This window comes from Eulemur rufifrons, chromosome 8 (assembly GCF_041146395.1).
Source record: "Eulemur rufifrons isolate Redbay chromosome 8, OSU_ERuf_1, whole genome shotgun sequence".
NCBI lineage: Eukaryota > Metazoa > Chordata > Mammalia > Primates > Lemuridae > Eulemur > Eulemur rufifrons.
In genome coordinates, this window is record NC_090990.1 from 106,406,777 (window position 1) to 106,422,306 (window position 15,530).

Here is a 15,530-nt window from a genome sequence, read left to right on the forward strand (position 1 = left end):
GGTAAGAGCTAAAATTATGAAACTCTTAGGGGAAAAAACAGTAAATCTTTGTAACTTGGGCTAAGCAAAACTTTCTTACATAGGACCAAAAGCACAAGCAACAAAAGAAAAAATAGATAAATCGGACTTCATCAAATTGAAAAATTTGGGCTTTAAAGGATTCACCAAGAAAGTGAAAAGACAGCCCACAGAATGAGAGAAAATATTTGCAAATAATATTATCTGATAAGAGATTTGTATGTGGGATATATAAAGAACTGTTACAACTCAATGATTCAATTATAAAATGGGTAAGGGATCTGAATAGATACTCCGCAAAGAAGATACACAAATGATCAAAAAGCATGTGAAAAGATGCTCAACATCATCGCCTATAAGGGAAATGTAAATCAAAACCACAAGGAGATATCAATACCTATCCATTAGGATGGCTATGATAAAAATGACAGATAATAACAAGCATTAGCAAGGATGTAGAGAAATTGGAACGCTCACACACTGCTGGTTGGAATGTAAAATAGTGTACCCAGTTTGGAATACAGTCTAACAGTTCCTGAAAAGATTAAACAGCATTACCATATGACCCAGCAATTCTGCTCCTACATATATACCCAAGAAAAATGAAGACATATGCTCCACACAAAACTTTTACAAGAATGTTCACAACAGCATTATTTATAATACTCCTAAAGTGGAAGCAGCCCAAATGCCAATCAACTGATGAATGGATAAATGTGATAAATCCATACAATGGAATATCACTCAGCCATGAAAAATGAAGTACTGATATGTGCTACAAGATGGATGGACTTTGAAAACATTATGCTAAGTGAAAGAAACCAGTCTCAATGCATATTGCATGCTTCCATTTATATGAAATGCCCAGAATAGGCCAATAGAGACAGAAAGTAGATTAGTTGCCAAGGGCTGGGAGGGAGTTAGAAGAAATGGGTAATAACTGATAATGGGTGCAGGGTTTCTTCTGGAGTAAAAAAATATTCTAAAATTGATTTTGGTGATGGTTACACATATCTATTAACATACTAAAATCCACTGAATTGTATACTTTAAAAGATCAAATTGCACAGTATATAAATTAAATCTCAAGAATGCTATTATAAGAGGGGGAAAGCACTTAAAATAGTGACTTACACATATTAGGTAATATTACTACATATCAATGGTATTAGAACATCCCTTAGAGATTGTCTACTCGAACTCTCTTACGTTACAGATGAGGAAGTTGAGGGCCACATGGCTGACTTACCCAAGATTACATAGCTAACAGGTTAAGAATCAGTGCTGAATCAGAAACTTTACCCAGTGTCAGTCAGTATGTTTTCTGGAACTCAGAGTTTCCTTTCAACAATGTGAAAAACCGACCTTAGGTCAAAAGTTCCCCAGTCTGAGAAAACCAAGCCAAATCGGTTCTCCAAAGTTAAGACAGGATTTATGCTTTAAAAACAGAGATACAGAACTCTTTTTGGAAAGAACTACCAAATTCTTATAAGAAACAGTCTACCCAAATGGGGAGAAAGGACTATCTGCATAAGTTACAGTGCAGTCACTCCTTAAAAATATATGTTAAGTTTTTAGGGGAAAGGGAAACACACAAGTCTGCAGACCCTTGGGTGGGATGGGTGTAGCAGGTTCACGGAGAGGCTCACATGCCATACTAAAAGGAGTCTGCTGCCTAAAGCCAATTCACATCCTTAAAAGGCCAATAGGAGAGAAATTAAACTTAGAAGAAAAATTTTAAGACTGTGCTGTTATAAAACCACAGGCCACTTATCTGATTAATGATGGCAATGAGGGTGGGGAGCAGAAAAGAGTCACTGTCATCCCACACAGAGGAAAGCACCTCTCAAGAGAGTGTCCTGTCTTTCCATTTCAGACCCTGATGGGCAGGCTCAGTGGAGAGGAGCAAGAAGAGAGCAGAAAGAGGAAAATGAGATGACACAACCAGGCTTCTCTCAGGCCAGGCTGAAAGTCCTCAGGAAAAGCTTCCACGAACAGGGAACGAAAGAGTGAGGAAAAAACAGGGAACTGGACAAAGGTGAAAAGAGACAAAGCTACTTTTTTTTCTGGAAAGAGTCTGTCATAAAAGCAAACCTTTTAAAACACAAGTAGTATAACCCTCAAGAAAATGTCACATGGCCCTGAGTATGGGAATACAAGAATGCCTGTCCTGTGCTTGCCCCCGCTAGTTTTCTTGGTACCAACTTCTATCCTTTGATGGGCCCAGGCTAGCTCACTGCCCCCATGGCTGCCCCCGTGTCCCTGTCCCTCACCCACTTGGGCTTGCTGCTCCCACCTGCCTCCCCTGATATCTCCCCAGTGATCTCCACTTTTCTTCTAACTTTATCACCACAAAAAGCCAAAGAAATGATGATAGGGAGTCAAAAAATAATTTAAGTACGTTAAAAAAAATGTAGAATATAGGAATTCTCTTCTGTTTATCATGTTCAATTCATTCATTTGTCAAACATTCATTAAGGCTCAATTTTGTGCCAGGCACTATCTTGGGTACGAGAGGGAAAAGTTAAAACGAGAATGTCTACTTGAAAAGATGAACAGATAAACAATTTGATAAGTGTTGTACTAGAGGTATGCAGATGCTAAAAGACCTTAGAAGGTCTCTAATCCACATGGAGGCAGGGAATATAGAAGGCATTTTAGTGAAATAGGGTACCTTTGACAAACAATAAGGGACAAGTTCTATATAAAATGGGAAGAAGGTATAAAAAGTTATAAAATGGGAAGAAGTTATAAAAAGTTATAAAATGGGAAGAAGGTATAAAAAGTTGAGGAAGTCGCATAGGCAAAAACACCAAGCGTGAGAGAACAGTAAGCACTTCCAGGAAAATCAGGTAAAACTGGACTTGGGACCAAAGTCAAAGGAGCTAAAATAACACATCCTGGAAAGTGGCATGATCATTTCTGCATCTGCTCCAGAGAAACCTGCCAAAATATGATTAGCATAATACCCAAGAGAACATCACATGCCCCTGAGTGTGAAAATGCAAGAGGGAATTATTTCTAATAGTTCTTAAGCTCAGCAACAACTGAGTAGACACAAAAGCCACAAAGTGTGTTTAAGCTTTATTTTAATGCTACAGTGATATTACACATATAATCAGCCTGTTTAGTGTAGAGGTGGTTTACAAAGGATAAACCTTCATGTTTTGGAGAGGACAGATCAGACAGCTTTTTATGAAGTTAAAAAAAAAAATCACAGAGGAATAAAGAGATGTGGGAGAGAAAAAAAAAGGGAAAGTATATTAAGGACTGTCCAACCCAACTGTGAACTCACAAGGGATGGCCAGTAGATTCAAAACAGCCCACTGTTTTCTGATTACTGGTGCTACTTTATTAAAATAGCCACAAACACAAGACCATTCTAACTCATTCTCTCCCCACTGGTTGGCCCTAACCCAAAAATACTGGGAGTCAGTGATTCAGTAATTTATTTTCATGCTCTAGTTTGTTTTTAAGTTAAAATTACTGTGGCTGAGTGCCCCTCCTTTAGCTTTTGTTAAAGACTTTACACAGTGAAAGCTCATTAAGTGTCTAGAATATTAACAGTTACAGATCCAATGAGAAAATGAAATGTAGTTCCTTGATTTGATTCTATTAGTTTTCTCTCAAAGAGTATTTTTTTCCCTCCCTCTCTGGAGGAAAATTTCTTTCTATGTCACATAAGATGAGTCATTTTTGCAGTTTTAATTCCCTCCCCATGAGTCCTAAAATAATACTAAAATGCACTCACAGTGACTATAGTACCCTTTGCAGAAAAAGAATTATAACTTAACCATTTAAATATAATCACTATGGCATTCACAGACTCAGAGTTGAAAAAGATTCCGAAATTTCTCATCCAGTATTAGTGTACGAGGACAAAAGGAGAAGTCAAACTAAGTCTAGGGTGCAGGACACCAGGAAGAAATGAGAAGACAGAATTTATATCCTCAATACTCTGACACAATACTGAACACATACAGCCAGTCAGCCAATAAATATTTGTGGGCCTATTATGTACTGGACACTGTTCTTAGGTGTTTGGGATACATCACTAAACAAAAACAAAGATCCTATCTTTCATTCTGGAGAGGGGAAGAAGAGGCAGTAGAATTGGAAAAGACAGACAATAAACAATAGACATAATGAAGTAAATTACATAGTACAAATTATATAGTAAGAAGATAGGAGTTACAGAAAAAGAAAAAAAAAAGTAGACCAGGGTCAGTAATTAAAGGGGTTGGGGAAACAGTTATAATTTTAAATAGGTTGGTCAGGGTAGGCCTCAATTAGAAGTGCAAAGACATGAAATGTGGTGGGAAGCAGCCGTTTGGGAGTTGTAGAATACTTGAACATGCTACTTTGCTTCCTGATGACTTGGTTTCCCCATTTTTAGAACCAAAATAATAATTCTTTTCAAATAAGGGTGCTATTTACATTGAGGTGGTGACTATCATTTGAACTAACATTTTAGTCACTTGACAAGTGTGAGGAGCAATGGAAAGAGGGGCTAGGAGATGGCATACCATTATGAAAAAGGGCTTTTTAAAGAAAACCATCTCTAGGCACTATTTCCCTACATGGAAATAAAGTGAACACTCTCCAAAATCCACCTGGGACATAAAAACAATGAGCATAAAATCTTACAAATTGTTTTAAATACATATTTATTCATAGTATCACTGCATCATTTATTGTTTTGAATTCTTTTTGAATTTCCTTCAATACATTTGTCCAAAGCTGAAGCCATCTGTTTTAGATCATGGGACCCTGCAAGGCAAGAACTAGTCTACTTAACTTTTTAAATATCTGCACAATGATATATAGACAGATGTAACAAATACTATTTCATTATAATTAGGAGTATCTCACTTTTCTTATAATTGAATGTATTTTTTAACCCAAACAGCTCAAATATTTCACAAAAAGTTTCATGTCTTCACACCTTTAAGAAGCAGATGAGCAGTGTGGTATGGTACAGTAAGATGCACAAGCACAGGCTTTATAACCTGCCTGGGTTTCAGGACCCAGCCTAACCACGTATCAGCTATGCAACATTGGGTAAATCACTTAACATCCCCAAACTTCAGTTACTTCACTTGGGAAAACTTGAAAAATAATACCTGTCCCCAAGGATTTTGTGTAATTAACAGGTGGGGAAGTACCTGGCATAGTACCTGGACTCATAAAAAAATGTTAGTTTTCTCTTTGTCAAATCTTCTCCCCACTTGCACCCTTCACCCTGATCCACATATACATACACACACACACACAAACACACACACACATGCCATCAGTGAATAAATAAATTTGTCTTGCTTTAAACTACAAACAGAGCCTAAGAGACAGCCAAGATCTCCTTACTCCATCCCACTAACCCTGGCAGCCTCTCGACTGCGGAATCCCTGGTTATTTCCTTTCTCAAGGAGGAGATACTATTCTAGTTTGACAGATCCTTTCCTGGACACACTCTCAGAATTCCCTAAGGTTCTTATCGTGGCTAATGGATAACAATGCAGAGACTATGGGAGTGAATAATCACTCTCTCCCAGCTAAAAACTTCCTTTATTGACTTCTCTAACTTCCCGTCAATATCTTGCTGCCAAATCAACCTCTTACTCTAGGCAACTATTAAAAGTAATTTTCTTAAAACTGAAAAATTATTTAGCCTTTAACAAAAAAATCACACTAACCTTAAATACTAGCCAATAGGACTATCAGAATATTAGACTGCTAGAATATTTGCAATATTAAATTGTTTACATTTCTATTTTCTGTCTTTAATCCTTAAAATGCAAACAAATACAGGGATGAAGAAATCTACATTTTAGTTATTTCTTCTACAAGATAATGTGGATTATAGTAATATCAAGTTAATAAACATTATTTAATATCAAGAATGATAGCATTTTCTATTCTTTATTAAAAGAGAAACTAAAATACAATTAAATAGCTTGTTCTTGTAACTTGTTAAACGATACCAAGTTTTCATTTTGACTGTGTGGTAGTGTCTTGTACTGCTGCATCCTAAGCACACAGCACTGTGTCTAGAACATAGCAGACAGTCAATAAATTTTCACTGAATGAATTTGGTGGTTTTATACTGGGGACCAATATATGACCTTTAATCCCCAAAAGATAAAATACACAATCCCATTATATGTGAACCATATTGACAACACCAGAATCTGAGATCCCCACTCTGAAAGAGTAGCTAGAACAACTTCTTTTTGAGGCAATTCTGCTAACTTAGCACATTATTCCCCCCTACAGTTTTCCTTCTTTTGTTTTTGTACTAAGGATATTTGTATAAAAACAGGATCTTTGTTGCTTAGTAATTCATCTGCTCCAGCTGCTTATGTTCTGTTCCCAATCAAAATTCTTGGTTTTCAGCCTCCTCACCATTTTTATAAGGAGTTAAGTGAGTTGGCCAGGCTTGCTCCTTTCTCCCTCTCTGTGGAACACCAGGCCCCAGGTTCCCAGGCACGGTCGTCTTTTTGCTTCTATCTTGGGGTTGTATGTGTGCTCTGGGGGACTTACAGCAGTGAAGAGTATGACAAAGCATTGTGTCACACATAGTTTCTCATACATCATCTCATCAAAAGTGCTCATTGACCCACAGAGGACCTCCTCCTCAGTTTCAAAATTCTCCAGCTTCAAGTTAGGGCAGGGATACCCCAAAGTCAGAGAGGGTACTTGGGAGAGAGTTCTGAAGCCTCTGTAGCCCAGGGAAAATCATGAAATGGCAGATGGGTGCACTTAGGTGGATAAGAAAACAATGAATTACTCCATGAGAGGCAAAAGCATATAGGAAAGCTGATTACCTATTTTTAGTGTCAATTCAGTTAAAAGCACTTTATTAATCACACATACATATTTTCCAATGTCTAATTCTCACTGTGTTCCTTTCCATTTCAGATTTGCCTGCCCCTTTCCCAGAGCTCTGTTCCTCTTATTTCTCACCGTGCCTCCAAAACGGACAATAAACAATTTTCTAGCCACTCATCATCATAAACCCTGACATGTTAAATTATCCCCTGCTCAGTTTATGGACCACAGTGGGCCCATAAAACTCCTCCCTCACCAGCAACCCACCCCACACAAATTTCTCACTTCCCCTTTTCTCTGCTTTAGGAAGCTTCGTAAAGGAGCATTTGAGCCACACTTTCCACCTTCCTCCTGTGCTAGGGGTTTGTCCTCCAACCCCAGGACACTAGGGAGCTCCTTACCTGGAAGGCAGTTGCACTCAAAAGTGAAATCACCAGTCTGCCGGCAGGTGCCTCCGTTGACACAGGGGGAGGGTGCACACGGTACATAGACGCTGTCACAATGCTGACCTGTGAAGCCCTGGGGGCACTGGCACTGGTAGGAACCAGGCAGGTTGAGGCAGGTGCCACTATGCTGGCAGTGTCCTGGAATGTCACATTCATTGACATCAGTCTCACACTTCTGCCCTGTGAAGCCTGCAAGGCATCTACAGGAGAACTGGTTGGCCACAGTGGTGCAGGTACTTCCATTTGCACAGGGATGAGACAGGCAGGCATCAGTCCATTGGCACAGCTTACCTAAAGGAAGGATAACAGAACTCAGTACTGGTCACAGAAATAGGAGTCAGCCCCATCCTCGACTCCCCCACTTCCCCATGAAATAGGTGACATTAGGGAGCTCTTGCATGGAGAATTTCTAAACTCTGAACTTTACCGAAGGCCAAACCAAAGTCACTTCAAGACCATCTGACACAGGGCACTCTCCAAGACCCTCATTCGAGACACAAAGACTCAGTGGATGGAGCACACAGAGTGAACTGCAGGTTAGTCACATGAGGTCCAGTCCTGCAGGATTCTATCAGATCCTGTGGCAAATGAGGGTCTGGATCCAACTACTCTCTCAACATCTTCATAATCTTTGCACATGCTGCTCCTCTGTTTGAAATGCCATCTTCCTTTTTGTTGACCTAGCAAACTCTCACTTATCTTGACAACTCTGCTCAAAAGTCACGACCTTTGTAAAGTCAGTCATTCTTTATGCCACCCCCTACATGCACGCACACACACACAAAGTTTGCTATTTCCTTCTATTATACCACCTGCCATCCTGGCAGGGGTTAGGTACCTATAGTATGCTTTAATATCATGTTTATTGAATAAATAAAACGTATTGCTATTTAGTTACTAAATAGACCCATTGGTGATAGAAACAGGCCAATACTACTTTATTTCCTTTAAATACAACGCAAACACATTCTGGGAAACATTTTATTAATTGTTGTCTTATTATAAATATTGTTTGATGTGTCTGAAGATGATGAAGGCTCCCTATGTATCAAAAGAAATAGAATCTTTCATGAGAATAGAAGTCTAGAAAGGTAATTCTGTGGATTCTGTCAGGTAGGAAAGTACCAGCAATAGCAGGAAGACTCTGACATGTTGAATCCTAAGGCATGACTCTAAGGGAAGCAAAGCAGATTCTTTGAGGCAGAAAGAGAGAGAAAAAATATGTTCATGGAACTAGTAAATTTGGTATTCATGTGGCTTTTTGTTTTCATTAGCCCAAGTCTTTTATTTTTTAAACTAAAGAGATGAAAGCTGCCTGAATTTATTAATACTCCAACTGGTGGTCTAGGAAAAGATCCAAATCTCTGACACCCCCTTCCCCATAGAAGAGCAACTGAGGGACATGACAGCTTTTCTAGCAGAGGACAAGGGTGGTACATGAGCACATAGCAATGTTCTTTGCTTATCAGGAAATGTCAATCAAAGGGGAAGGGAGCAATGCAAATATGGGCATAGCACATGTATCTTAGGGTGCCAAACAGAGAGAAAATGAAGGAACTGCTATTTTTCTTCCTATTTTTTTCACTAAGATGTATTTCCTTACAACAGAGAAGAGACACAAATGCTTACTTCTGCCAACATGGATATCAGAGTGTTTGCCTACAACTGAAACAGAAAGGTCCCTGAACTTGGTTTCCCTTTTATATTATATATAGGCACTAACTTGCTGCCTCTGCTTCTTCATCTATGAGTGGAGATGAGGTAACAAGGTCTGACTAGGTGAGGTATAGGACTATCACAAAAACCAAAAAGATTAACTTGATCTGTGGTGATTACTAAAGTGATAGACAAAAGCAGCAGATGTAGAAAGATGGTCAGAACCCTGGAGAACACCAAGAAGAGATCTTTTTAATGGCAAAGGAAGAATTTTTCATTTGGGGACCATTTCAGAGCGACATTTTAATTATGAAGAAGGCATTATTGCCATTTCCACTAGTCAGGGTTAAAATGTTTTAAATGGGTATGCCCTTTCTTTTGCCTTATGGTAGCAAAACAACTAAAAATTGACAATCATGAAGAAATTACTCTTGTAATCACCAAATCTCTTCAATGACTTACATCATCAATACTAGCATAGTCATGATGGAGATAATGGATCATCCTAACCAAGCTCTACCCCCACCAACATCTTTCGAGGAAAAATTTGCAGAACAAGTATTCCAAACTAACTGATCCAATCTAGTTTTCTGAGCAGACTTTTCATTTTTGGCTTAGTAGATCTACAGAATCATTGATTGAGTGCTAAAAGCAGGCGAAAAAATAAAGAATGTTTTTCCTTTTCTCCTCTAATTTAATAAACACATATAGTTTACTTTGAATAAAACCTAGGCTCACTTCTAAAGAACGATTATATATAAAAATAATTGTAATAAAATGTGACATAAAAATAACAGAAACTTAGAGACAAACTGCCTAAAGGAATCATAAAATGGTCACTAAGACCCACAAAATTTTATTTATTTATTTATTTATTTTTTTCTTGTTATTTATTTTTTTTGACAGAGTCTCACTCTGTTGCTTGGGCTAGAGTGCCATGGCGTCAGCCTAGCTCACAGCAACCTCAAACTCCTGGGCTCAAGAGATCCTCCTGCCTCAGCCTCCCAAGTAGCTAGGACTACAGGTACTCACCACGATGCCCAGCTAATTTTTTGTTTCTATTTTAAATTGCCTGGCTAATTTTTTCTATTTTTAGTAGAGATGGGGTCTCACTCTTGCTTAGGCTGGTCTTGATCTCCTCATCTCAAGTGATCCTTCCGCCTTGGCCTCCTAGAGTGCTAGGATTACAGGTGTGAGCCACCACGCCTGGCCTAAGACACAGTTTTAAATAACACTGGGAAATCACCAATTGTAGAAAAGGGCATTCCAGGCCAAAGGGTGTGCAAGTGCATGGAGGCAATAACAAGTATGACATTTTTCAGGAAATGATGAGAATATGGTGTGACTGGACACAGATGCTTGTAGGGAAGTCAGCCTACAAAAGATATAAGCATTCAGGGGTGAGGAACCTACAGGCTCAAGGCCAAATGTGACCCTCCAGATTGCCAAGTGTGGCCCCTCTACAGCACATAAGGTAAAGGGATTTGTTCTGTGAAGTCTGGATTCAGTCAAAAGGCCACACACAAGGATCCAGAAGGCCGCATGTTCCCCATCCCTGTGTGAATTTGCAGTTTATTCTATAGATGATAAAAAATCAGTAGACATTGTAAGCGGGTGAGTTTGTTAGAAGATATGCATTTGTAATTAAAGGTGTTGCAATATGATGGCTGAATGAGATGGGGAGAGAATAAATGCAAGAAAACCCATTTGGAAACTATTTCAAGAGTCCAGGTGAGAATTAACATGGCCCTCAACCATAGAGTAGCAGAGAAAGTGGACAGAAGACAGGTGAGAGGTAATTCAGAGGTTAGGTTGGGTGACTTGAGTTTAAGTGAGGTAAGGACAAGGGAGAGGGAGTTTCTAGTTTGGGTATTTGCAGTGTACACTGGTGATACTCATTTCTATCAACATGTTGAGTTGGAGGCACCTGCAAAATTCCCAATAAGAATGTGTAACAGATAGTTAGAAACATAAGTCTGAATGTCAGAGTGGGGTTGGAGCTAAAGGGATGACTACATGAGTCATCAGCAACTGAGGAAGACGGCAGAAGAGGAGGCAATGGAAGACAGTGAGATTCCCTACGGAGAGCTGGGGTATAGCTCAAAAGAGGGCTCAAAACAGTGCTCAAGGGAACACAAAAATTTAATGGCTAAGGACAAGGCAATGGAGAAGAAAAGGAACAATCAGAGTTCAGAAAGCCAGAAAAGCCAGTGCCCTAAATGTCTAGGAAGTGGGTAATCAATAGCATCAGCAGCTTTTCTTCTGGTGATAGTGTATTTCTTTTAGTGAAACAATTCTGATCCCCAATTCTGACATATATACTTTAAGCAGTCAAATACTTCTAAATATCTGGCCCTTTCTCTTTCTCCTTCTTCACCCCTTAAACTCTCAAAACGAAGTTACGGACAGTTGTCTGGAACATTCCAGTTCCTTATCATAATGTTAAATGTGCACCAGAGTCAGGGACCCCTTAAGAGCCAGATACCAAGATCTAAAAGATGCTAAATAAAGGTACCTGCTGAAAGTAGGAAGTACAGGTTTGAGTCCCATTTGTTACCTGTAAAACCAACTTGGCAGGTGCATTCATAGGTATCCCGGCTGAGCATATGGCAGGTGCCTCCATTCAGGCAGGGGTGAGACACAAAGCAGGGGTGAGAGGTTGAATACTGGCAGTCCTCTCCTGTAAACCCTGGGGCACATCGGCATGTGGCTTTTCCCAACATGGCCTGGGCCACACAGGTCCCACCATTCTGGCAGCGGTTCTTCTTACAGGGGTCTCGATGTTGACAGTACTCTCCCAAGAAGCCCTCCGGACATCTGTATGGAAAAGAGAGGAGTCCGTGAAAACACCTGACTTCTTTTAAGTCCATACACTTACAGTAAGACAATACAGTCCATTCAAGAAAACACTAGATTGTGAATCAAGAGACCTAAACATGCAACCTGTAAAACGGCCTTTTATGAGAAGGAGGAGTGCTTAGTGAACTCAACCACATACTCGCATGTCCTTCTGAGTCCTGGCAGGTGACAGAACACCAAGTATCTGATCCAGCAGGGTCTACCATAGCCAGTCAGCTTGACCCTTATTTAAGGCAAAATATACTATAGCTTTTATCATGTAGGTGTCAGCTGGGCTGGTGTAACAGCACCTCTTTGTAGAGCACTGTCCATACTTGTCTGCTTAAATTCATTTACTTTTTCATTTTAACTAAGCTATTTGATAGGATTAAGATGTTCACATGATAATGTACAAATGTGACTCTTTTATTCACCCCAATTTAAAATATATAAGGTATCATGTGCTTTTTCTCAATTAAGCATTGAGAAATATAAGTTCTTCTTTCTCGTTTCTACTAAAACATCAATTGGCCTATACCTAACTTTCTGGGTTATACTCGGGTAACAAAGACTGAACAAAGAAAGCGGAGGAGGTATAAGAATGGAGAAGGGTTCACAGTGGCATTTAAAAATTTGTTAATATATAGGTAGCAAGTAGTTTTTTTAACTAAATAAAAAGGCATAAGATAACATAAAATATCTAAGATACCATATAAACACCAAAGTGAAGGAAGGACACAATTCAAGAATAACATTCTATAACATTTGGGGTATTGAGGAATCTTTATACGCCACCCTGTGATTCATAAGATGCACAACTACCTCAAATTGTGTGTAATATTTATGACAATTTTCTCTTAACAATATCAAAAAGACATGAGAAGTCTCCATTTTCATAATGAAGAGGTTGTTTAAATGGCACCCCTAAAAAGCATTTAAAAGGAACACAAAGAGGGTTGGGTGCAGTGGCTCACATCTGTGTTCCCAGCATTTTGGGAGGCCAGAGTGGGGGGACTGCTTGGGGCAGAGAGTTTGAGACCAGCGTGGGCAACATGGTGAGACAAAACATGATGAGACAAAAAATTTAAAAAATTAGCCAGGTGTGGTGGTGCATGCCTCTAGCCCCAGTTACTCAGGAGGCAGGGGCAGGAGGATCACTGAGCCCAGGAGTTTGAGGTTGCAGTGAGCTATGATCATATCACTGCATTCTAGCCTAGGCAACAGAGTGAGACTCTGTCTCAGGAAAAAAAAAAAAAAGAACACAAAGACTTTGACTCTAACTATAAATTTTGATATTTGGGTGGTGCCCCAGATATTTGGTTCAACTTATTCCTTCACTTTACTTTTGGGGGGATAGAAAACCAAACCTAGAAGACTGTTCCACCATTATCTCAACGATAACATGTTTAAACCAAACTCTACATCTTCCCCCCTGGAGACCAGCTCCTATCATGCCTTCCTATGCCCAATCCCTGGTGTCCTGATTCTCCTAATTGCTCAACCTGAAGCACTGGGGTCATGTTTGACTACTTTCTGTCTCTGCCAATCATATCCAAGACCTTTCATTAGCCACTGGTTGGCAAAGTGAGGTCTTCAGGGGTCACCATTATTGAGAAGAGAAGGAAGGCCAGATATTAGGGTACTAAGACAGAACATGCCCAGAATTATGCAGTAGCTAAAATGTCTGGAGGAGAAAACAGAGCTGGTAAATAGCTACAGTGGTAGTGATGCAAATGGTCACACCCTCCTTACCCCTTCCCAGAGCTGTATAAGGTAAATGTGGCAGAGCTAGGAGTAGCTGGGGCTCTGAGCATCTTCATGAGTAGGTGAAACCAAAGACCAAGATGCAATGAAGCATTCGCAGCACTGAAACTAATGACTAGCTGAAGGTAACAGTGAGGGGTTTGCACTCAGAAGGTCAGCTGGTGCTGTGACCTTGGACAAGTTATATATCCTCATTGACTATCCATTCTCTCGCATTTTAAATAGTTAAGAGGGCTACCTACAATCATGGGATTGCTGTGAGAATTGAACAAAATCAAGTATGAAAAACCTTATAAATATTAAAAAGTTTTGCAAGGGAAAAACATTTTTTTCTCTCCTTTGTGCTTATTCAGGAAAATCTGATGCCTTATTGAAATCCCAGCCTGATTTGATAATAGTTTTTTTTTTTTTTTAATGTAGAGGAGCAAAAAGTGCCAATGTGGCATAGCTAAAATTAACCCTGAGATATATCATTAAAAGCATTTGCAGCTTATTCAAGAAATGTGTTACAAATGATGTTAAAAACTGTAACACAATTCTCATTTATAATGACAGTCTTCTGGGCATTAGGCCTGGTTGATGACTCTTGATTCTCCCATATGGGAATTATTCACCTTGTAAATAATGGCAAGCTTGTAAACCTGGGTGGGCTTTGCCCAGCTTTTCTCCTGGACTATTACCCCACCCCCCTAGCACTATCCTGTGGCATCTGCTAAGAGAATGCAAATGCATTTAATGAAAACATAAGGTTCCCAGGAAAACAAAAACAAACCATGAAAGTTTCTGAAGCCAAACAGAATTATTTCTAAATTATCTGTTTCTATAGTTTAATCCACATTGTTCCTCCCTACCAAGCATGGAAAAATAAGTTTCAAGTAAGATATGTTTAAGAAACCAATAAAAGTTGAGATTGGCAAAGAATAGCTTGTGGATCTAATTTGGCCCACTGCCTGTTTTTGTATGGTCTGTGAACTAAGAATGGCTGTTAAATTTTTAAATGACTGGAAAAAAATTTAAAAAAGGATAATATTTTGTGACATTTAAAAATTATGTAAAATTCAAATTTCAGTGTCCATAAATAGTCTTATTGGAACACAGTCATGCTCATTCATTTACAGATTCTCTATGGCTTATATTGCACTACAACAACAGAGCTAAGTAGTTGCAATGAAACCACATGACCTACAAAAATATTTACTCTCTGGCACTTTACAGAAAAAGTTTGCCAACCTTTGAGTAGAGAATATATGAAGCCTAATTCTACAAATAACAACCAATGTGCTTATTAATAATGATGAGTTTCCATAAAGAATATTAAACTCATAATATTCATTTATTCATGCAACAAATGGTAAGTGCCCACTACGTGCCAGCCATTTTTCTAGCACTAGGAAAATCCTCGCACTCATGGAGTTTAAACTCTAGTAGGGGAAGACAAAAATAAAATTAATAAGTAAAAGATATATATATTAGATAGAATTAAGTGCTATGAAGAAAATAAAACAGGAAGGGATAGAGTTGAGGATGGGGTAATGGGGTGGGTAAAAAGAGGTATTTCAGCTTTAAATAGGAAAATTAGAGAAGGCCTCACTGCAAAGGCAACATATGAGTTGAGACCTGAATGAGGTGAGGGACTAGCCACGAAGATATCTAAGGGAAAAATGTTCAAAACAGAGGGAACAGCAATTTCAAAGGCCCTATGTTTAAGCAACAAGGAGACATGGAGACCTACTTCTGTGGCTACACCAAAGAGAGTAAGAAAAACAGCAGCAGAAAATAGATGAGACCTGTAACTGGAATGTGGATCGTGGGGGGCTTTTGGGCCACTCACCATAAAGAAGGATTTAGGGTTTTCCTGTAAGTGAGCTACTGCTTAGATATGATGTACAACAGACTTACTCTCCTAAAGCCCATGTACAGAACCACATCTTTTCTCTGTGTGGAACTAGACCTACTGTTGGTATAATACAGACTTAATTT

At 39.1% G+C, this 15,530-nt stretch overlaps 1 protein-coding gene across 2 annotated transcripts in view; it reads right to left on the bottom strand.

The window, feature by feature from the left end:
• Positions 1-15,530, bottom strand: part of NOTCH2 (notch receptor 2) — a 152,783-nt gene that overhangs the window by 75,759 nt on the left and 61,494 nt on the right. The window contains exons 3-5 of one of the 2 annotated variants that reach the window (XM_069480747.1): positions 11,506-11,765; positions 7,248-7,583; positions 5,905-6,986 (exon numbers count right to left, since the gene is read on the bottom strand). In XM_069480747.1, the coding sequence (XP_069336848.1) occupies positions 6,913-6,986; positions 7,248-7,583; positions 11,506-11,765 (670 nt within the window). In that variant the 3' untranslated portion in view covers positions 5,905-6,912. Of the gene's footprint in view, positions 1-5,904; positions 6,987-7,247; positions 7,584-11,505; positions 11,766-15,530 lie in introns of those variants that run through there. The other variant, XM_069480746.1, reaches the window with a different exon arrangement.